Source organism: Chiloscyllium punctatum, chromosome 32 (genome assembly GCF_047496795.1).
Source record: "Chiloscyllium punctatum isolate Juve2018m chromosome 32, sChiPun1.3, whole genome shotgun sequence".
NCBI lineage: Eukaryota > Metazoa > Chordata > Chondrichthyes > Orectolobiformes > Hemiscylliidae > Chiloscyllium > Chiloscyllium punctatum.
This window is the reverse complement of record NC_092770.1, coordinates 6,034,949-6,059,863: the sequence shown is the minus strand read 5'-3', so window position 1 is coordinate 6,059,863 and position 24,915 is coordinate 6,034,949. Positions and strand designations below refer to the sequence as shown.

General features: G+C 39.1%; 1 protein-coding gene across 3 annotated transcripts in view; it reads right to left on the bottom strand.

Moving 5' to 3' along the window:
• The window catches only part of cped1 (cadherin-like and PC-esterase domain containing 1), a 204,975-nt gene that overhangs the window by 110,484 nt on the left and 69,576 nt on the right, over window positions 1-24,915 (bottom strand). For all 3 annotated transcript variants that reach the window (XM_072551535.1, XM_072551534.1, XM_072551536.1), the window contains 6 exons: window positions 18,802-18,874; window positions 6,655-6,822; window positions 4,285-4,389; window positions 3,758-3,927; window positions 2,826-2,887; window positions 1,247-1,276 (listed from right to left, as the gene is read on the bottom strand). In XM_072551535.1, the coding sequence (XP_072407636.1) occupies window positions 1,247-1,276; window positions 2,826-2,887; window positions 3,758-3,927; window positions 4,285-4,389; window positions 6,655-6,822; window positions 18,802-18,874 (608 nt within the window). The remainder of the gene's footprint in view (window positions 1-1,246; window positions 1,277-2,825; window positions 2,888-3,757; window positions 3,928-4,284; window positions 4,390-6,654; window positions 6,823-18,801; window positions 18,875-24,915) is intronic.

Here is a 24,915-nt window from a genome sequence, read left to right as displayed (position 1 = left end):
TTTATATACCCATCCAGATGCCTTTCAAATGTTGTAATTATAACAGCCTCCACCACTTCCTCTGGCAGCTCATTCCATACATGTACCACCCTCTACAAGAAAATGTTGCTCCCTAGGTCCTTCTTAAATCTTTCTCTTCTCACCTTAAACCTATGCCCTATCCTGGGAAAATGACTTTGACTATTCACCTTATCCATGTCCCTCATGATTTTATAAACCTCTACAAGACACGGCACGGTGGCACAGTGGTTAGCACTGCTGCCTCACAGCGCCAGAGACCCGGGTTCAATTCCTGCCTCAGGCGACTGACTGCGTGGAGTTTGCACGTTCTCCCCGTGTCTGCGTGGGTTTCCTCCAGGTGCTCCGGTTTCCTCCCACAGTCCAAAAATGTGCAGGTCAGGTGAATTGGTCATGCTAAATTGCCCGTAGTGTTAGGTAAGGAGTAAATGTAGGGGTATGGGTGGGTTGCGTTTCGGCGGGCGGTGTGGACTTGTTGGGCCGAAGGGCCTGTTTCCACACTGTAAGTAATCTGAAAGACCATTTGTAAACCTCTACAAGACCACCTCTCAGCTTCTGACACTTCAGGGAAAACAGCCTCAGCCTATTCAGCCTCTCCCTATAGCTCAAACCCTCTGACACTGGCAATATCTCTGTAAATCTTTGCTGAACCATTTCACATTTAGCAACATCTTTCCTATACCAAAGCGATCAGAATTACACACAATATTCCAAAAGTGGCCTAATCAATGTCCTGTAAAGCCACATGACATTCCAACTCCTATACTCAATGCACTGACCAATAAAGGGAAGTGGAGCAAAAGGCTTCTTCACTACCGTGTCTACCTGCGAATCCACTTTTGAGGAACTATGCACCTGCAGTCCAAGGTCTCCTTGCTCAGCAACACTCCCCAGGACCTTACCATTTTCTCTCTTTATTATGTCTCACAAGCAAACACTTAACATCAAAGTTATTTTCCACTACGTGTTATTTTCGTTAGCTATTTCTTCACTTTTTAGAAAAAAATGATTCAAAATCTGCTTAAATGTAGTGCACAACACATTGTAGAGCAGGCACACCAGAGATGAACTTTGCTGATCAGAAAATGCACTCAATCATTTTTTTATGTCTTGCAATGTCGAATATATCTACTACCAAACGAATTTAAATTTATATATACTGTAAAATGATCCATAATGGTGAATTGATTAATTTGTGAACTGAATGATAGAAGAGGAACACATTTACCTGTACTGCAGTTCTTTTGCTTGTACTGACCTGTATAAAAGCAAATATTATTAGTGAAAAGCAAGCAATTATTCATAAAGTGATTATTCAAAGATGTTTCTTTAGTTTCTATAAAATATTTAAAGGATTAATATAATAAAATTTTATGTGAGCATTAAAAAGAAACATCGAATTTAAATACTTATAATGTTTTTCTCATTGTTGCTTCTTGAAGCATGATTTGCATTTTATCATTGTGCATGTTTCTGAAATTCTACTTTGCAATATTCTCTATAGAAACGATTTTTGAAGACACAGTTTAGAAGAAATCTCATTGATTGAAAGCTTCAAAAGATGTGTAGATAAACATACAAATTAATGGCAGGACTACGCCATTCAGCCCTTTAAGACTACTCTGCTTTTTAATAGGATCATGGCTGATCAGATGTGAACTAAACTTCACTTTCCTACTAAAACTCTCTGGCTGCCTTGATAGTCAAGAATCTATCTGCCTCTAAAAGTATTCAATGATCCTACCTGCACCCCTCTCTGAGAAAGAGAATTCCAGAGAATTCCAAACCTCAGAGAAAACAAAATTCTCCTCATTTCTGTCTTAAGTGAGCAACCTTTTGTATTTAAGCTGTGTCTCCTCGTTCTATTCTCTCCCACAATGGAAAACATCTTCTCAGCATCTACCCTATCAAGTCCCTCAGAATCTGAAATGTTTCAAGAATATTACTTCTCATTTTTCTAAACTCCAGTGGATAAGGGTACAGTCCATTCAACCTTTGGACATAAAACAACTAACCATTCCACCCATTAGGTGGATGAATCTTCTCTGAACTGCTTCCAATATATTGCATCCTTTTAAAATAAGGAACTCAAAACTGCACCGTTTTCAAACAATGGCCTCACCAACATGATATAACTATAGCAAAACATCCCTACTCATATATTCCATTCATCTTTAAATAAATGACAACCTTCCATGTTGATGTTCAATATCCAAAGACTAGTGCGTTCTTACTCAAATACATATGTACCTTAAAATGTTTTTGAAATCTATGATCAAGTGAAAAAAATTCTGAAAAGGACTTTTAGGGGTTTATATCAATCATAAAGGAGTCAATTATAATTTTCTTGGACAGTATAGTATGCTGGTCCATGAGGCCTTCATATGCCCTGACCTGGAAGCGATGCCAAGAGTTCCAGGGAAATTGAGAAGATTCCAGATATGCGCCATACCTAGTCAGATTGAGCAGACAGAACCCAGTTTATGTGGAGACTGTTGTCTGTGGAAAATTGGCTAAGTTCTGACAGAAAAAAACCTGGAAATCTACATTGAAGAACAGTGCAACTGCAAAGGGGAAGTGACTGCTCACCCTGTTGCATCTACTACCCATTTTGCAATTTATAGACTGTGATTTGTCCTTTAATTTACATTGATCTTTACTTGCTTTTAAGTAAAAGTTATAAAAACTGAAATTTTGTTGGCAATCTCTTTATTTGGTGCATTGTTTGGTAAATTTAGTTACTTTGATTTATTGATGCCCACTGGGATCTTAACAAAATCTATTGGAAACATCAATGGATTCCTTACCTATTTTGTTGTTGCTTTCAAACCTTTCAACTGTATGAGAAGATATTAATCCAGTTTGATCCCTATTAAGAAAAATGAACACTTGTATAAGAAAACTTGATGACATGGTTCAGGGCTAGCAATATAGTAGCTCCCTCATAACCTCATGGTTACTGATCTGTCCAGTATCTGTGATAACAAACACTGGGGAAAGCAACTGAACTATGATGTTTGAAAACCACTATTCATTTGATGAAAATTGTCAATGTTCTCTCCAAAAGAAGACCAATGAGGTTGATGCCTAGGATCAAACTGATTTTTCATTTGTAAACAAATCAGACAAGGCTGCACCTTCAGCATTACAGTCCCACTGAGATGTTTTTCACTGCCAATACAATGGCAAAACACTAAATATCAATGTTATTCCTGTACTTGCACCTGAGTGAATCATGCATTTCTATGTACCTCTCAACAGTTCCAGCATTACCAAAGAAGAAATAAAGGCCAATATTAAGAATCGGAAAATATCATAATAACAAATACAAGATGATTGAAATATCAGAAATGCTCACTTTGCAGTGGATTAACTGAAACAAAGGGTTATAGTAGAAGAGGAGATTAACACTCTATAAAATTCAGCAAGGAACCAAACATTTAAGGCTGGATACTGCACTAGCATACTGTACATAGAATGTAATGTTCTGGCTACAGAATCACAAATACTAACAGCAAGATCAATACTAAATCTCTCTTCTCTGTAACATTTGATTCGTCATTAGTTAAAGAGAGTCCCAAACCCCATGACAGTAACAGGACCCCATCAAACATAGACACACACACACACACACACACCTCTCTAACAGTTGTGAAAGAAAATCAGATTATGTGTTCTTTGCTGATCTTCTCAACAGTACTTTTAAAACAAAAATAATTTCAAAGCTTAATCTATTTACCATGTGAAATGATTCAAACTCTTCTGCACATTTGATGCTTGAAACTGGTCATGGAGCATTGAAAATAGCAGATGCTGGGCAAGCACAGATTTTGTTTTAGATGCATGATCAAAATTGTGATGGAGTACATATAATATCTTTTGGTAGTCTGGATTAATGGATGGGTAAAGCTGTAGAAAAGGACAGGCCATAATAAATAAAGTCATGAAACAAGAACAACTTTTGATATTTTTACTGTCATTTACAAATATAATTTCCATGCATGTTAATTATAAAAATAACTGCAGATCAGAAAGATGAAAAACAACCAAAACACCCAATCAAATAATTAAGGTTTTGGTGATGACCGCATGAAAGGACCATAAAAAGGATAAGATATTCACAAATGTCTCAGTGGATTAAACTCATTACAGTATCAGATATTTTCAGAATATTTTAAGCGAGATTCAATAATTTTTACTAAACTCAACAAGTTTGATCCAAGATATTAACATGACTTTAAATAAATTTCCTATCTACTTACATACCAATTCAAATTTTCCTTGGCTTTTGAACTCCTTTTGAAAATTAATAATGGCTGTTAGATCTCTTGAAGTCAGACAAAATTCACGCTTTTGAAAATGGCTGTGATTCTGCAATTAAAATAAACTGATGAAGTGAACTCAGCCACAGCTAACCTTATATAAATGAATAGAGCCACAGAGCCAATATACACAACTCTGATCTAATTATTTCAGTTGTCTCAAATACAAGATATACATGGTTGAGGCTTTTGAGAACTGAAGTTCATGTGTTAGAGTCCAGAAATTTCCTGAAGTATTTGTCTCTAAAATTGATTGGACTTTGTACTCAAAAAAGCAAGCAATCATTAGATTAGATTACTTTACAGTGTGGAAACAGGCCCTTCGGCCCAACAAGTCCACACCGCCCCGCCGAAGTGTAACCTACATCGACATCTACCCCTTACCTAACACTACGGGCAATTTAGCCTGGCCAATTCACCTAACCTGCACATCTTTTGGACTGTGGGAGGAAACTGGAGCACCCGGAGGAAACCCACGCAGACACGGGGAGAACGTGCAAACTCCACACAGTCAGTCGCCTGAGGCGGGAATTGAACCCGGGTCTCTGGCGCTGTGAGGCAGCAGTGCTAACCACTGTGCCACCGTGCCGCCCAAAGGTTCTGAAAGATAAGGTTTATGCCAGATGAATATGGAGACTTTGGATTGTTGCATGGGAATAGGTCAGATTTGGATGTCTGGAAGGTGCGGACATGTTGGACCAAAGAGTCTGTTTCCGTGCTGTATGACTGTAACACTCTATGTGATTTTAGGATGTGATTACAAAGTTGAAGTGATAAATTCATCCTTATTTACCCAGTTGAGCACCATGCAGTATAGTAGTGTACCTTCTAACAGAGGTACAAGAAAGCTCCATTTTGGTTTCTCATGATGTTGGTTAATGAAGCAAAGTAGAGCTCCATGCATACCTTTCTATCCATAGAAAACAGCAAACAATTTTCTTTTTGTTACAAGCCTAATAGAGCACGTTTGAGCTTTTACAATTATAAACCAGGCTAGAAAAGCTACTGGAAGGTTTAGTGAAAAGATTTGAAAATCAGAACTTTTACTTGCCACATTGATGCATGCTTGACTTTAGCTCACTTTATAGTATTTATATTTTTTAATAGGAAACTTACGTCATTAACAGCACTTCTGTGGTGGATGGGAAACTGCACCTGTGCCTTGAGATGGAGCAAGTGTCTCAGTACGGACATTTAAAAGGTTAAGAATTTTTCCGCTTATTCAAAAGCTCAGTTTCCAGACAATCTCTCTAACAATCTTTGGGTATTCCTACACCAGAAGGCCTGTAGCAGTTCAAAATAGCTTCTCACTACTACCTTTTTAAGGATACTTGGAGATGGGTGATAAATGGTGGCCTTTCTCATGATATCTACATCTCATGAATAAACGAGAAAACAATACGTGTTCTGTGATTGATTGTAGCAGTGAAACTTGACTCAACACTGGGAATGAAGGGCTTGTCATATGAGGGCCGGAAAGACTCTGTGTCTATACTCAATGGAGTTATAGAAGGATGAGGGAGTATCTGATTGAAATTTACAGAATTCTGAAAGGCCTGGATAGAGTGAACATGGAGAAGATGTTTTCACTAGTAGGAGAGACTAGGAGGCAAGGGCACAGCTTCAGGGTGAAGGAATGACCTCTTAGAACTAAAATAGATATTTCTTCAGCCAGAGGGTGGTTAATTGTGGAACTCGTTGTCACATAAGGCTGTGGAGGCTAAGTCATTGAGTGCCTTTAAGACAGAGATAGCTAGATTCATGATTGATAAGAGACTCAAGGGTTACATACAGAAGGTAAGAGATTGGGGTCGAGAAACATATCAACCATGATCAAATGGCGCAGCAGTCATGATTTGCCAAGTAGCGTAATTATGCCTATATATCTCACAGTCTTATGATATTTTGAATCCCTCTGAATGGCCATTTGGTACACTGTCCACTATTGCTCAAAAAACAGATTGTATGAAACAATTCCTTCATTACCTGGTGTGATAAAATATAAAATGTTTCCTCTTGTGGGTGAGCCCAGAAAAATGGGAAGGAAGAAAAGAGAGTCAACAGATGAAGTAATGGTTTTAGGAGGAATTTCTTTACACAAAGAGGTGGAAAAATGGAAAGTTCTGCACATAGAGTGTTGAAGCATATAGCTTTGGTGAGGCTTCATATGTACATTAAGGGAAGAGAGTACGGGAGTTTGTGGCTCACAAGGAGTTCAAAATCTAGCATAGGTCACTAATGAAATGGCGTGTTTCTCTGCTGTAACATCTATGCAACATAATAAGGTGGTCTGAACACAGCTCTAAAATCTTACCTTCAATCTTTCAGATCGATATATATTTTCTAAAGCTTCGTTTATTTCACCCAGAACAGAAGTGCCAGCTAGCAACAACCTGAAAGTATCTTCCAGTATGAAATCTTTAGTGATGCGATCTGCAAAAGCTAGATTGTCATCTGCTTCAAAGACAGGCTGTTGGTGTACCTAAGCAAAAGAATGTGAATTATTGATCTTACTTCTTTAATCTCATCAAAGCCTTTCATAGCACAAATATATAGCTAAAGTAATTGAATATATTTAGATTTCTGACCCACATACTCAAAGTCCATGCTATCCTGATGTAATGTATACCCGATCCCTGACAAACCTGAATAAACTATGGACATAAACTGGCAAATTTATTCAAATATAAGATCCTCAGATTCGGCCAGAAAGTGCAATTAAAATATCCAGGAGCAGAATTTCTCAATTATTTTGACCATTTAATTCATTAATGACTTTTCAGATTGCCATCAAAATATTTTTGACGTCTTCATCATTATTTGTGATTTATTCTCAAATCACAGATCACTAGAAACCCTCAATCATCTTATGCTTAAAGAAGAATTTCAAAAAACTGAAATCATGGTTTACAACCAAATTATTGGTGTGTGATTTTGTGGAATATTTAAAGCATTAACCACAATGTGAAAGCAGTGTGTTGCTGTCTCCTTCAAAAATATTTATGTGCAAGCAGTGTACGGTGGTATTATACTGAAATGTCAATTCACACAAATTTGTTGACCATTATTGCCAATTCACCTCCCACACAAAAAACAAGACACGCAAGTTTCCTGCATTTATACCACTGACTACTGAGCTATATTTTTATCGCATAATTCAGACACATCTTGGCCTGCTATGTTCAGAAACTATATGTTCTCACAAAAGCAAAAGGGTGGGATTCCCAAACATTGAGTCCTTTGGATGTTAAGGACAATACCAAACGTGATAAGGCAAGAAAGGGAAGCTTATGTCAGCTACTGTAAGCACAGTATTCCAGAAAACTGAGAAGATCTTGGAAAGTGCAGGAGTGAAATTTAGAGGAAATTAGGGAAACAGAGAGTTTATATAAGTACTCGCAAATAAAATCAAGGAAAGCCCAAAGTTGTTTTATAAATATAGAAAAATAAAAGAGCAGGAGGATAACTCAGGAGAAAGCAGGATGTATTTGAGACCAAAAAGATAACTTGCATATGGAATTGGAAGATATGGGCATTGGTTCTTTTGTTAGTTTGTCTTCATGAGAGAGGGGATGATGTAACTGAAAGAGGAGGATTTTGAAATATTTGAAGAACCAACATAGTAAGAGTGGAAATAATAAAGGGTTTTGCATCTTCAAATTAGATGAATCATGGCAGACACAGATTAATCAAGGCCAGTCTATGTGGTTTTGTTTAATGAAGGAGAGCTAAGAGGGAAGATTGGACAGGCAGAGGTTGTTTCTTTGGAACAGAGGAGGTGGACGGAGAATTAATATGCTAATATTAACATGACATGTTAATATCCAGATGGACATACTTATAATAATTTGTAGAAGGACTAGAGGAGGTTTGAAGAGAAGTGTTTTTACTCAAATGTTGTTGAACATCTAAAATTCACAGTCCAGAATATTGATGAAGGTGGAAATCATCATCCCATTTAAAAACAAGTTGGATGTGCACTTAGAACATAGAACATAGAACATAGAACATAGAAGAATACAGTGCAGTACAAGCCCTTTGGCCCTCGATGTTGCGCCGATCCAAGCCCACCTAACCTACACTAGCCCACTATCCTCCATATACCTATCCAATGCCCGCTTAAATGCCCATAAAGAGGGAGAGTCCACCACTGCTACTGGCAGGGCATTCCATGAACTCACAACTCGCTGAGTAAAGAATCTACCCCTAACATCTGTCCTATACCTACCACCCCTTAATTTAAAGCTATGCCCCCTAGTAACAGCTGACTCCATACGTGGAAAAAGGTTCTCACTGTAAACCCTATCTAAACCCCTAATCATCTTGTACTCCTCTATCAAATCTCCCCTAAACCTTCTTTTCTCCAATGAAAACAGCCCCAAGTGTCTCAGCCTTTCCTCATACGATCTTCCTACCATACCAGGCAACATCCTGGTAAACCTCCTCTGCACCGGTTCCAATGCCTCCACATCCTTCCTATAGTATGGCGACCAAAACTGCACACAATATTCCAGATGAGGCCGCACCAGAGTCTTATACAACTGCAACATGACCTCAGGACTCCGGAACTCAATTCCTCTACCAATAAAAGCCAGTACGCCATATGCCTTCTTCACCGCACTATTTACCTGGGTGGCAACTTTCAAAGATCTGTGTACGTGGACACCAGGATCCCTCTGCTCATCCACACTACCAAGTATCCGACCATTAGCCCAGTACCCCATCTTTTTGTTACTCTTACCAAAGTGAATCACCTCACACTTAGCTACATTGAACTCCATTTGCCACATTTCTGCCCAGCTCTGCAGCTTATCTATATCCCGCTGTAACCTGCCACATCCTTCCTCACTGTCAACAACTCCTCCGACTTTCGTATCATCCGCAAACTTGCTCACCCAACCTTCTAGCCCCTCCTCCAGATCATTTATAAACATGACAAACAGCAATGGTCCCAAAACAGATCCTTGCAGAACACCGCTAGTAACGGCACTCCAAGATGAACCTTTACCATCAACTACTACCCTCTGTCTTCTTCCAGCCAGCCAAATGCTGTAACCTACAAGATCATGGGTCAAACACGGAAGGCAGGTTTTGGCTGTTAATATCTTTCAACCAACAGAGAGATACTGGGTAGAATGGTCTCTTTTGGTGCTGTACAACTTGTATCAGCATAATGAGATTTCTGGAGCTTGACAATGAGTGTGTGTTTTCGCTTCTGAATGTTTTACTGAAACCTGCACAATACTTGATTAAACTGCTGTTAGTCTCAGCGCTTCTAAAATATTTCAGACCCCTGATTTCAGAAGAACAATACAGCTGGAATAGTCTTCACAAGGGTATATTCCTGTTCTGGATAGCAATAGAAGGAAAAAAGAATGTCTTACAGTGAAGCCTATTGACAGGAGATAACAATCTAATCAATAGCTCCTCTACTTCCTTTTCTACAGTTGTATTCCTTTATAGTGGATTTTGTATTCTAGCAGAGGCAAATGCACTCCACAAGATATTTTGGTATAAATTTTAATTAGTAAGATATGTATGGAAAGCCGTGTAAATTTTGATATAATTTGTATTTAATTAGTATAAAGGAAATGCCAGTCTTTTATTATGCATTCAGAGGAGAATGCCCCCCCTAGTATGCAATGTGGATTATTGTAATATAGGCAAACAAAGGTACAATTTACAATCATATATGTAATAAACACATTTATACATAATTCTTTAGCACTTCCGATTGGTTCAGATATGTAAAACATGACATTTTCTTTAAAAAGCTCTTACGTAGCACAGCGGTTCAGTGGTTAGCATCAAGGACCCAGGTTTGATTCCCGCCTTGGGTGACTGTCTCTGCGGAGTCTGCACATTCACCTTGTTTCTGTGTAGATTTCCTGTGCTCCAGATTCCTCCCACAGTCCAAAAATGTGCAGGCGAGGTGGATTATCTATGGGAAATGCAGGGATTGGGTGGGATGCTCATCGGAAGGTCAGAGTGGACACAATGGGCTGAATGGCCTGCTTCCACACTGTAGGCATTCTATGATGCATTGTTTGATTTCTCTGTCACAGCCAATATCTTTGTGCTGTTTTCTTTGAGTCTGTCCACTTGAGTACATTTCAGCTCTTAGATCATTTATGCTTTGCTGACCTCTAGTGGATTTAGTTATTTCTTGCATTTTCCCCACTATGTAATTAAAGCAGGAATTGTCTGGCCATAGAAAATAATCAAGGATTAGGAGTATTTTGGAATCCCAACCCTGCTGCTGTCTGATGTCAATATGGACAATGGATGGTAGCCAATTAACAAGGCATATGCACTTTTGTCATCCAATTAACAATTTAGGATTATTGTAGCCATGGTTCTACCCATTTCAGATATGTGGTTCTGTTTTAGGGGTTGGGAAAAGGCAGCTAATTCTCTTTATCTATGATCTTCCACCAGGACGTGACTACCAAGGAAATGCCAGATTTTGGACTTAAAAAGTGGACAGTTCATTTTTTGAAATGATCTGTTAGTGCTCTTGATTGGCACCTTGTCTGAATTTATTTGCTATATACGGTTGTAAATTGTCACATTTGTTTGTCTATATTATTCATGCTTCTTATGCACAAAATTATGCCCAAATTTCTTGCAGAATGCATTTTGCTGGAATGTAAAATCCAGCATAAAAAGGCATACAAATACAACAAGGGAAATAAGGATAAGAGAGATTAGATTCTGAAAAACTGTCTGAAGATGGGACAGTTCAGAAAGCCATCTTGGCTGGGGATTTTTCAAGAATTTTCAACCCTCCAATTTCTAAAGCCATCCAATCGATCCAACAAGTTACACATCCCAGACTCAGATCTGAGTTGTTCTGGTGGCTACACCTCACAAAAGATTTTGACTTTTATCTGGGTGCAGAGGTATGTTTTAGCAGGTCAGGCGTGCCTAATTCAACTTGCACATTTGCCCCTGCTCAAGTTATGTTCTTCAATTTTCTTTCAACAGTGGGGCACATCAGATTGTGAATAATATGAAAAGCAAGCTGAGAAGTTGGAAATGCTCTGAGAGGTAAACGTAAAACCTTTTAACACCTTCAAAGGTCAGTAATAGGGGCTATAATGTCATTTTGATATGTTTGAGTACAATGATTCCTCGTGGGGATCTGTCATGTAAAGGAAAGATGAATTTTACATGGACTAATACTACATAACTTTTCAGATGCATGACACCTTGGGAACAGAAGAAGTATGATAATACTTTAAAAATGTAAAAACAAAAGAGACTTCCCTTGTCGTTTTCTTGTAATTTGACTTAATTGGACTAGCAGAACAGGTAGCTTTTAGGTTAATTTCTAATTAACCTGTTCAGAGGTGTTTGTACACACTTCTGCATCAGGTAGGACTTAAACCTGAGCCTGTGGATCAGGGACACTGTTCAGCTCCAGGGACACTACTGCTGCACCACATGAAATATTTGGAATTCCCACCATTCAGAGTTACATAATTCTGCAGAAAGTGGGACTTCAACCCATGCCTCCTGGCCCACTGCACCACAAAAGCCTTCAGACTGCTTTTATGAATTATTTTATGAATGGCTTTCAGCTGTTTAGTTCATTTCTCAGAAAAATACTCTATAATAATGAGTCAACCTGCCTAGTTTAAACTGTTAACAGATCCTGGTAGTTACCTGTCAATCATCGGTAACTGGTACATTCACAATGGGGACTTTTCTACCAACGGACTGCACTTGCCAACCAATCACCACTCTACTCTCTTGTAGTATAAATGTTGATTTTCTCCCTGAATTGGTCTTCTTATGAATTATCCTGATGAGTACAAGCCAAAAAGCTATGGAAAAATGTATAATTTTCAACAACTGTTAGCAGGCGAGTTAATCACAGCAGAATAGCTAACCTTTGGCCTGAAAGCTGGTATACTCAAGTAGGTAGGAGAAAGCGAGGACTGCAAATGCTGGAGATCAGAGTTGAGTGTGTAGTGCTGGAAAAGCACAGCAGGTCAGGCAGCATCTGAGGAGCAGGAGAATCAACATTTTGGGCATATCCCATTCCTGATGAAAGGCCTATGCCCGAAACATCGATTCTCCTTCTCCTCAGATGCTGCCTGACCGTCTGTGCTTTTCCAGCACCACTCTCCCAATACTTACGTAATTGGTGCAGTGAAATGTCTAGTCAATGGTTACCCCAACATATTCGTAATTTATCAATTTATCGGAATCTCAACGAGAGATGGTTACACTCCTGCTTTTGGAAATGGCTACTACCTGGCCTTTGTGTTGAGCAAATGTTACTTGCTCCTGATTAGAACAAGCTTAAATCTTGATGCATGAATGAATAGAATGCATAGAGTCAAACGGGTCAAAACACTACAAATATCCTTAAGCCTCCCCACTTTTGAACTTACCATGTCGAGAAGGTCTTGATGAGGTAGCTGAAGATGACTGGGCAAAGGAATTTTGCCTGAGGGACTCCTGTAGTAATGGCTAAGGTGGTAGGCCTTCAACTGTCTTCGAGTAGCCAGGTATGACTTCAACCAATTGAGGGTTTTCTCCCTAATTCCCTCTGGCTTATATTTTCCTTGGGGTCCTTGACACCATACTCAGTCAAATATTGTGATGATATCAAGAGCACTCACTTTAAGAATTTACCTCTTTTCTCCAAAGTTTAATGAAGTCTAGTGCAGAGTGTCTTGGCAGAAACCATACTGTGCATTGGTGGGTAGGTTATTGGTGAGGGAGTATTGCTTGAAAGCACTGTCAACAACTTTGCTGAAGACTGAAACTGGAATGGTGGGTGGCAATTCACCAGACTGAACTTGTCTTGCTTCTTGTGGACAGGACATACTTGGACAATTATCTATTTTGTGGTTTACATGTCAGTAATGTAACTCTATTGGAACAGCGTGACCACGGGCAGTTTTTGCTCTGGAGAACAAACCTATGCATCAAACAACTGAAAGTGAATCAATGTTAATCACTGTTGCAAGAAGCTAAAACAGCATTTGAAACTTGAGTATGAGTCATGAACTCTCTATCAAAGTAGACAGATTTTGCTATCGCATGGCAATGACATACAAGTGCTAACTTGGGACTATATGCGGAGAGGAAGGAAGTGTTAGTTTGTATATCTCCTTTTTAGGTTCCAGAAGTTGGTGAGCGCTCAAGGTTTTAATTCAGTGAGCAGGTATATGATTGGTGAATTTGTCAGATTTGATCCCTCAAAATACAAATATCAGTTCAAACCTCCTCGGAGGATATATAGCTATTACATTAAATTTATAACTTAACTCGTTAAAAGTTACTTGCTACAGCTATAGAAAACAGTTGAATGACTTCTAAAGAAAACTTGAAATCAATTTCACTAAAGTAAGCAGTGAAGATAGTGAGGTAGGAGATAGATTGCAATTAGAGCACGTCGGAACCGGTGAACAACTGGTCCACGACAACCATTTCTGTTACGTGTTCACAGTTTGAGGAGCTTTGCCTCTGAGTTGATGAGCTACAGCCCAAGCTTTGAAAATGTTGATGCATCAAGAATGTGGAAAGTTACCTGGACACTTTGTTCTTTCCCCTTCGATTACGTTTTTCAGATTGGTCTCCGGACAGGGACCAGAGTGTGTGACTATGAAAGGCTTGTGAGAAACTGGGAGGTAGGAAGAGAGAAGCCTCACACTTGGCAGTTTTCAAATAAATTTGAGGTCATTGAAACCTGTGGTGGAATTAGCAAGGACTGCATGGAGGTTGAGCAATATGATCATAGCACAGAGAACAATTCAAGTAAGGGACATAAAAATGAATGCAGATGTGTTAGAGAGCATAGTTACTTAGACAAATTTTGTCTTCTAGCATGAGCCTAAAATGTTGCGTTGTTCTGCTTGGCGCTGTTTCCTCAGGGCTGGAGAGGAAGTAGAGTGGGAGGGTAAGTTGTTATGTTATGGCTCATGTCGTTGCCAATTACATGGGTAGGGCTAAGAAAGAGGTTCTAAGGGACTAAATTAGAAGCAGGACTACAAATGCAGTATTCTTTGGATCACTTCCTGAGCCACAAAGGGCAAATCAGATTATAGAATTAAACTTGTGGTTCAAAGATTGTAGAAATATGGGTTTTGATTCATAGGGCACTGGCACCAGTACTAGGAAAGGAAGGAGATATAACAGTTTTCACCTGAACCATTAAGAGCAAGCTCCTGGAAAATGGCAAAAATATGTCTGCAGTGAGTCTGTTATTTAAACTAATTAATAGGCAGAGAGAGTCCATGTGAATGGAAATTCAGAAAATTGAAGAGATTACACAGAACAGGTACTCAGAAAAACAAATACACCTTGGTTAATCCCTTGGACATGACAGCCTGTTTTACAATGTCTTAAAGGAGACAGATATTAGACTAGATTCCCTACAGTGTGGAAACAGGCCCTTCAGCCCAACAAGTTCACACTGACCCTCTGAAGAGTAACCCACCCTGACTCATTTCCCTTTGATTAATTCACCTAACACAAGGGGCAATTTAGCATGGCCAATTCACCTGCCCTGCATATCCTTGGAATGTTGGAGGAAACCCACATAAGACACAGGGAGAATGTGCAAACTCCACACAGAAAGTCACCTGAGGCTGGAATTGAGCTGGGACCCTGGTGTGTCTGTGATAGTGCATGGTTATAATCTTCTAAAATTCCTCAGTTCTGGATTGGGAGCCAACAAATGTTAGAATAGTCTTCAAGAAAGGAGGGAGACAGAAAGCAGAAAACCACAAAGCACTTGGTGTAGTAATTGTCACTGGGGAAAAACACTAGAATCAATTAAGGATATCATAACAGAGCATTTCATAAAGAATAATACAATCAGGCAGAAGCCAAATGGCTTTATTTGAAAAGGAATTCAGTATGGTTGATAAATTAGAGTTTTTGATGATGCAGCAAGTAAAGTGGAAAAGGGGGAACAGTAGATGTATTGTATTTAGATTTCCGAAAGGCATTCAGAAAAGAGGTCCAAAAAAAAAGATTATTGCGCAAGATAAGAAGTCGTGGTGTTGGAGATAGTATATTAGCATGGATAGAAAGCTGGCCAACTAACAGGAAATAGACAGTCAGGATAAATGGGTCACATTTATTTGGCAAGCATTGAACAAGTGGAATGCCACAAGGACTAGTTGCTGAGTCCTCAACTATTTGTAGTCATGAATAGACATTTGGCAGTAGTGAACTTGAGTTTTGCTGAAAGAAAATATATTTTGTCAAACCTTTTTGATTTGAACTTATCAGGAAAATTTTCAATAATATCAATTTAAAGGAAAAAATCTTTACACTGTATGAAAAGCGAGTGGTGATTGGTTGGTAAAGATAGAGATGTTTCCATGGAGAATGTACCAATTAATAATGGTTAACAGTTAACAGACAAGCCTTAAGCTCTTAACCAGACAGGTTAACTGATTGATGCAAGATATTGCCCTGAGAACTTAATCAGCAAATGGCTGTCACATATTTTGTTAACATTTTATTTGCAAAGAAAAGGGCTCTGCTTTAATATCTGTAGCTTTCAGTACACACTAAGTGTGCCACACTGTGACTTTGACAATTCTAAAATAGTGTGCCAGTATTACTCTTCACTCATAATCCAGCAAATGTTGCCATTTGTGGAATCACATGTTGGATACTGTTGTGCCAGTTGCGGTGAGTCGCAGAATTTTCAAAATGGGCACAAACAGAAAACAACATCACTCATTATATATCCACTGGAAAGACATTGTAGAAAGTATATAGTGGGCACTGAAAAGGTTTTCATGTCCCCATCTCTGAGCCAGAAAGTCTGGGTTAAAGTCCCACCTGTCCAGAACTGCGTCATTAGTCTATAATGCGATTCCAATTGACAATTCTACCAATCAATTAATTTGCCAACTAATCAGCACTTTCTGTTCATATAGTGTAAATGTTGGTTTGCACTTAACTTGCTTTGCTTGAGTTATTCTGATGAGTGAAAGACGTAAAGCTTTGATAATTCTTTTTAATTCAGCAATACTATGGTAATGACTCAGATGAAATGACCAAATGTATTGAGATTTGCTGATTATACAAAGATAGGTACAAAAGCAAGTTCTGGAAGACACAGAAAATGAGCAAAATATAGACACATTAAGTGAGTAGGCCAAAGAATGCAAATTGGGTACAATGTGGGAAAATATGAAGTTATCCACTTTGTCAAGAATAGACGAGCAGAGTATTGTTTCAAAGGAAAGGGGGACAACAAAACGTTTGTTTATTGAGAGGTTTGAGTACCATTCTCATATGAATCACAAAAAAATTAAAATGTGGAGGTGCCGGTGTTGGACAGGGGTGGACAAGGTCAGAGGTCAGACACCAGGTTATAGTCCAACAGGTTTATTTGAAATCACAAGCTTTTGGAGAATTGCCCAAAAGTACTTCACCTGATGAAGGGACAATGCTCCAAAAGCTTATGATTTTAAATGAACCTGTTGGACTATAACCTGGTGTTGTCTGACTCCTGACAATAAAATTAAGCTGCAGAAACAGCAAGTAATTAGGAAACCAAATTGAATTTTGTCCTTTGTTTACAAGGAGGGTGGAGCATAAAACTAGGGAAGACTTGGTAAAACTGTATAAACAATAATGAAACTGTAGGTAGAGTGCTGCGTACAGTTTTGGTCAAATTAAGGAGGATATATTTCCATTGGAAGTCATACAGTCATAGAGATGTACAGCATGGAAACAGACCCTTCGGTCCAACCTGTCCATGCCGACCAGATATCCCAACCCAATCTAGTCCCACCTGCCAGCACCCAGCCCATATCTCTCCAAACCCTTCCTATTCATATACCCATCCAACCGCCTCTTAAATGTTACAATTGTACTAGCCTCCACCACTTCCTCTGACAGCTCATTCCATACACGTAACACCCTCTGTGTGAAAAAGTTGCCCCATGGCTTCTTTTATATCTTTCCCTCTCACCCTAAACCTATGCCCTCAAGTTCTGGACTCCTTAACCCCAGGGAAAAGACTTTGCCTATTTACCCTATCCAGGTCCCTCATAATTTTGTAAAAGGTCACCCTTCAGCCTCCAATGCTCCAGGGAAAACAGTCCCAGCCTGTTCAGCCTCTCCCTGTAGCTCAAATCCTCCAACCCTGGCAACAACCTTGTAAATCTTTTCTGAACCCTTTCAAGTTTCACAACAGCTTTCTGATAGGAAGGAGACCAGAATTGCACGTAATATTCCAACAGTGGCCTAACCAATGTCCTGTACAGCCGCAACATGACCTCCCAACTCCAGTACTCAATACTCTGACCAATAAAGGAAAACATACCAAATGCCTTCTTCACTATCCTATCTACCTGCGACTCCACTTTCAAGGAGCTATGAACCTGCACTCCAAGGTCTCTTTGTTCAGCAACACTCCCTAAGACCTTACCATTAAGTGTATTAGTCCTGCTAAGATTTGCTTTCCCAAAATGCAGCATCTTGCATTTATCTGAATTAAACCCCATCTGCCACTTCTCAGCCCATTGGCCCATCTGGTCCAGATCCTGCTGTAATCTGAGGGAGCCCTCTTCACTGTCCACTACACCTCCAATTTTGGTGTCATCTGCAAACTTACTAACTGTATCTCTTATGCTCGCATCCAAATCATTTATGTAAATAACAAAAAATAGAGGACCCAGCACAGATTCTTGTGGCACTCCACTGGTCACAGGCCTCCAGTCTGAAAAACAACCCTCCACCACCACCCTCTGTCTTCTACCTTTGAGCCAGTTCTGTATCCAAATGGCTAGTTCTGAGTAGTTCAGAGAAATTTCACAAGGTTGATTCTTTGGATGAAGGGCTTGGTTTATGAGGAAATGTTGAGGCTATATTCATTGGAAGTGCTCTTAATAAGTATATAGAATTCCAAAGGCTTCAGAAGGTGGCTGCTGACGGAATGTTTCCTCTTGTGTGGGCATCCGGAACTAGGATGTGTAATTTAAAAATAGGTCTCTCATTTGAGATTGAAATTAGGAAACATTTCTTGTCTCAGAGGATCATTAGTCTTTGAAAGTCTTTTCCTCTGGAAGCAATGGAGGCTTGGTCATTGAAAAATGTCAAGTTGGACAAATATCTGATTGACATGGGAGTTGAGGGCCACGGAGGACAAACCAAAAGTAGATTTAAAGCCACAATCAGATCAGCCAAGATGTTTTTGCACTGGGGAATTGGCTTAATGGACTGAATAACTTACTCTAGCTCCCATTTCCTAAGATTATATGAAAAGTATCTCGCCCATAATTTTAACAGGTTATGATAGAAGTACAATCTCTGCACTATGATTTATATCCCAATGAAATGCTACAGAATTCCATTTCATGCAATAATATCTTTCATATGCAGCATTTTCATGCACAAAAAAACTTCAAGCTATTTAACTTTAACAAAAGATTGTAGAATGGGAGGTTTTCATATCATGTTGACATATTCATACCTCAACAATCACAGGATAGGCAGATGCACCAAAGCTAAGGTCAAAGGCCAGTAGCTGAAAACATGAACAACATCTGAAAGAGTTAAGTTAACATCAGTACATTTAATCAGTGTTGCATCAAGTATACAAAACCAGATATGCACAGAGTTTAAACAATATAAAGAGGTCATAATTTTATGTCTTGGATGATGTAAACATGAGTGTATCTAGCGAGTTTAGAAAAGATTTGTAGCTCAGGTTGAGGTTCTGGATGTAGGTTTGCTCGCTGACCTGGAAGGTTCGTTTGCAGGTGTTTCATCACCGCACTCGGTAACATCATCAGTGAGCCTCCGGTGAAGCACTGGTGTTAGTATCCCACTTTCTATCTATGTATTTAGATTTCCTTGTGTTGGTGATGTCATTCCTGTGTTGATGTAATTTCCTGTTCTTTTTCTCAGAGGGTGGTAACTGGGGTCTAAATCAATATATTTGTTGATCGAGTCCTGGTTGGAATGCCATGCATCTAGGAATTCTTGTGGGTGTCTCTGTTTGGCCTGTCCTAGGATGGATGTGTTGCCCCAGTCATAGTGGTGTCCTTCCTCATCTATATGTGAGGATATTAGTGAGAATGGGTCATGTCTTTTTGTGGCTAGTTGATGTTCATGTATCCTGGTGGCTAATTTTCTGCCTGGTTGCCCAAGTGTAGTGTTTGTTACAGTTCTTGCAAGGTATTTTATAAATGACATTAGTTTTGCTTGTTGTCTGTATAGGGTCTTTCAAGTTCATTAGCTGCTGTTTTAGTGTGTTGGTGAGTTTGTGGGCTACCATGATGCCAAGAGATCTGAGTAGTCTGGCAGTCATTTTCGAGATGTCTTTGATGTAGGGGCGAGTGGCTAGGGTTTCTGGACGCATTTTGTCTGCTTGTTTTGGTGTGTTGCTGAGAAATCAGCGGACTGTGTTCATTGGGTACCTATTCTAGAAAGTGGGTCACTAACACCAGTGTTTCACCGGAGGCTCACTGATGATGTTACCCAGTATGATGATGAAACACCTGCAAACGAAACTTCCAGCTCAGTGAGCAAACTCACATCCAGGAGTGCATCTTTTCATAGAGATTAATAAATGTAATTCTACCACAAGCATATCAACATATGAATTAGGCGTAGAACTAGACAAGATGGACACCAAGCTACTCTGCCATTCAAGGAGGTTATGACTCATTCTGTTCGTGTTACAAATCCCACAGTCCCTTCTATCCCCGTAACCTTTGATACCTTTGCCTAACAAGCATATATCTACCTCCACCTTAAAAATATTCGTCAATGACACCACCTCCAATACCTTCTGAGGCAGTGTTTGAAGATTTCCCTCTTCTCCGTCCTAAAAGGTTGACCCTTCATTTTAAAACAGTGTCAGCATGTCCACTTTGTCAACAGCATTTAGGAGCTTATAAACTTCAAATCACCTCCTGCCATTCTAAACTCTTTTGAAAACTATCCCAACCTGACTAATGTTTCCTCAAGAGTTCTACTTTTTCAATCACCTCTGAACTGCCTGAGATGGATTTACATCCTTGGGTAAATAAGAAGACCAAAACTGTACACAGTATTCAAGATGTGGTCTCACCAATGCCCTGTACAAAATTACGCATGCTATGCTTCTGCTATGTCCAATTCCTCTTGCAATAAAGGATAGTACTCCATTAGCCCTCTTGATTATGTGCTGTACCGGCAACCTAACCGTTTTTGTCTGCACTTTGGAATTCTGCAATTGTTCTCCATTTAAATAATACTGTGTTTTTCATTCTTTGTCAGAATGAACAACTTCACATTTTCCAACTTTATACTCCATCTGTCAAATTTTTCCCCATTCAAACTTTATCCATCTGCAACTTTTTTTGTACTCTCTGTAACTTACTTTCATGCATATCTTTACGTCATCTGCACGTTTAGCCAACATGCCTTCAATCCCCTCATTAAGTCATTGATACAAGTTGTAAAAAGCTGAGGGTCCAGCACAGACACCTACAGGACCCTGGTTGTCATGTGTTGCAAAACTTAACAATTTTATCAACCTCAAGAAAACTTGCCATGTCCTCAATTCCAGCCTTGCGGTCACTATTAAGTTTTATTATGTAGCAATGTTGCAGTACATGCAGTAGGTAACAGTAATCTGGGAAGCTAGAGGGCAGCAGCTATCACACATGATACTGCTATTGTATGCTCTATAAATATCTTAGTAGCTGGTTTAGCCTTGTGATTATATCCCCTTGAAGTCTGTGTGACTACACTGAAGAAGACATTAAATTGGCTTGACAATGGTACAATGGTCTCTGAGGAGCCATCTTTTCTGTCTCCTTTCATCTTCAACTGCGCTGAGCACACATTAATGTCACAAAATGGAAGTGTCATTTCCATGCTGCAAACTTTGAAATAGCTCGTGGTTAAATGTAACATTAATAATAATATTTATATGTTAGATTTCTTGTTCCTAAGCCTTATTATATGCTTCGTTTAATTATATCAGGAAATTAGAAAAGCATACAGTAAGGATAATGGAGTTGGTGAACGGTAGCCTTCTAGAGTCTGGATAAGCCAAACTGGCAAATGAGCACATGGAATGGAATACAGTCTGTTAGAACAATGTTCAGGAACCCTTTAAGGACGAGTCTATTCTAGATAATGCATTTTGTAGTGATACACGTTTGTAAGTTTGCAAAGTATCAAGAAATAGAATAGAATCATACATTGTGGAAGCAGCCCACACTGACCCTCCAAACAGCACCACACCCAGGCCCACCTGATCCCTGAAACCCTGCATTTCCCATAGCTAATCCACCTAACCTGCACAACTCAGGACACAAAAAGCAGGTTAGCATGGCCAATCCACCTAACCTACACATCTTTGGACTGTGGGAGGAAACCTGGGCACTTAGAGAAAACCCACACAGACACAAGGAGAATGTGCAAATTCCACACAGACAGTCGCCCAAGGTTGGAATTGATCCTGGGTCCCTGGCGCTGTGGGGCAGCAGTGCTAACTGCGGAGTCACCGTGCAGTTCTGCAATTTTAGCAGTGTGTGGCTTGTAGAATTTGCTATAATCTTTACAGGAATAGTAATGGTGAATGACATCAATTTTGCAGTCATTACTACCATAAAAATAAATGTGAGTATGATGCAGTCAAGTCCAAAATTAAGATTTTGGAGTCTAAACAAAGCAAAATTTGAAGGAATTTAAGGCAAGTTAAGGTTAGGTTGGGAAAATATGACGTAGCTCAGTAATGGCAAACACTTGAAGATTATTAGAGAACCACAACATTTCCATTAAAGAATAGCAAGTCTGAAGATATTAAAATTACTAAAATATTATTTAACAAGTATTAAAAATTAGGAAGAAATGGCCAACAAATTGAAAAAGGAATAGAAGTTGAGAATGGTTTTAAGAGAACAAAAAAGAATCAGAACATCTTTTAGAAGTTAAAAAAGGAAGACAATAAAAAGGTGAGTATGGGTTCTTTTAGACACGGACGGAAGAAATTATACTGGGAAATAAAGGAATGGTGAAGACTCCAAAACAAAAATTGTTTTAATGTAAGCAAACACATAAGCATATCAGAAATTGTGAATGTAGGTTTGCTCGCTGACCTGCAAGTTTCGATTTCAGACGTTTTGTCGCCATACTAGGTAACACCATCAGAGAGCCTCCGGATGAAGCGTTGGTGGCATGGCCCGCTTATGTGTTTAGGTTTCCTGTGCTGGTGATGTCATTTCATGTGGTATAGTCATTTCCTGTGGTGATGTCATTTCCTGTTCTTTTTCTCAGAGGATATCAACAAACACATTGATTTGGATCCTATTTACCACCCCCTGAGATAAAGAACAGGAAATGACATCAGCACAGGAAATGTCATCACCAACCCAATGAAACTTAAACACATAAATAGAAAGCGGGCCATTCCACCACCTCTTCATCTGGAGGCTCACTGATGATGTTACCGAGTATGGTGACAAAACGTCTGAAAACGAACCTTCTAGCTCAGCGAGCAAACCTACATCCACAACCTCAGCCTGAGCTACAAATCTTCTCAAAACTCGCTAGTATCAGAAATTATGAGAAATGAATGTTCTGTTACGCAAAATTTAAAACAACCAAATAAAAAAATTGAAAAAACTAATAGGAATAAAAATGAACATATCCCCTGGATCTGAAATTTATACCCTAGAATTTTAAAAGAACTGATTGCAAAACCAGTGGATGCATTCATTTTGCTGTTCAAGAATTTCATAGATTCTAAAATGATCAGTGAATTTGCGGATAGCAAATGTAACTCTCTTCACCAAAAAAGAGGAGGTGGAGAAAACAGATAACCATTGTTAACCTAATATCATTAGATAGAATGTATTCTTAATGATGTGCTAACAAGGTGATCGGAAAATCATATAATTAAGCAGAGTCCAACTTTTAAGAAAGGGAAATAATCTCTGATGTATTTAAAACTCTTTTCTATTATTCACAATATATTAAAACATAAACACCAGCAGACCTGCAATGTTAATTCTGCTTTCTTTCCACAGATGTGCCAGAGCTGCTGAGTTTTTCCAGCAATTTCTGTTTTTGTTTCTGATTTCCAGCACCTGCAATTCTTTAGTTCTTAATTAAAACATAAACATTTTTTGCACTCCTTTCAACATATGCTGAACCAAGGAATTGATGGCCTCTTAAGTATGGAGTCAAAATAAATTAATGATTTGGAGATGTCTTTGTTGGACTGGGGTGTACAAAGCTAAAAATCACACAACATCAGGTTATAGTCCAACAGGTTTAATTGGAAGCACTAGCTTTCAGAGTGTTGCTCCTTCATCAGCTGGTTGTGGAGCCTGATGAAGGAGCAGCGCTCCGAAAGCTAGTGCTTCCAATTAAACCTGTTGGACTATAACCTGATGTTGTGTGAAAAATAAATTAACACACTCTCTCTATATCTCAATGTCAGTATTGAACTTCTTCTAACTATCCTGATATCTCTTTTTACTAGCGCAAACATTTCTTCAGTGGAAGTTCAATGTTGAAAAATGCAGCAGGGCATTGTATAATTTTTGCAGTGCATGGGAATCACTGAACAATTAATCCATTCTTCGGAGAGTTTACTGCAAGTTGTTGAGGTTACTTCTGATGCTCCCATCTTCCCCGGTCATCTTCTTCCAGATGACTGCTGTTAGTCCTCCAAATGCAAGTCTTTCTGTATGGTCAACCTGCATAATGCACAGTTTATCATTACAATATAGGATGCTTGAAAATGTTTGTGAAACCTCAATCTTACTTCAACAGTCTGGTGAGCTCGGTCATCCTGATGGTCCAATGCACATGATCCTTGCTATTTTCTCCAGGCAATATGGAGATGCAGAGAGGGTGTCATAAGCCACATATGTATCCTTCAGCCTGAAGCAGACTACATCCATAATCCCGGGAGGTTGGGGGCGGGGAGGGGGGGGGGGGGAGGGTGCAAGGTTGGGGGGGGGGGGGGGCGAGGGGAGGTGGTGTGGGGATACTTAAGGATCACAGGATAAATGCATCGTCACTACTGATTATTTTGGACAAGCTTGTATGATTTTGTTTCTGATGATCAGAGATGACTTGTAAATGTTCTGACCTGAACATTTCTTTTCTGTGAATGAAAGGTGGTGCCTTGAGGGCACCATGAAATCTCCGTAGAGAAAAGAAAGTAGTTTTCTTTTGAGCTCATTGAGAAAGGTGAGGTACTGTGGACTGCTGAATGTAAATGTGTGTGAAAACTGAGAGATGGAACTGTTATGATCCCAGCTGATCCCACTACTGCTGGATGAAGCAGATCCCACTATGAAACCTGATTTCAAATATTAAAACAATAAGATCCAATAAGGTGGTCATCCACTAAAACACAAGCATGAATGCTGCAGATTTGGTCTTGATATCAAAACAGATGTTTATTATGAAAAAGAAATGAAGATAAAATAAAATACATTAAGCCATTTACATATAAACACAATTTGAATGATTTCAAAGCACATGGGATTTTATTGTACCATATTTTCCCAACATGATCCCTTTAAATACCAGTGAGAGTTTCATTCTCTGCCACATCTTCATTGTTTTTTAA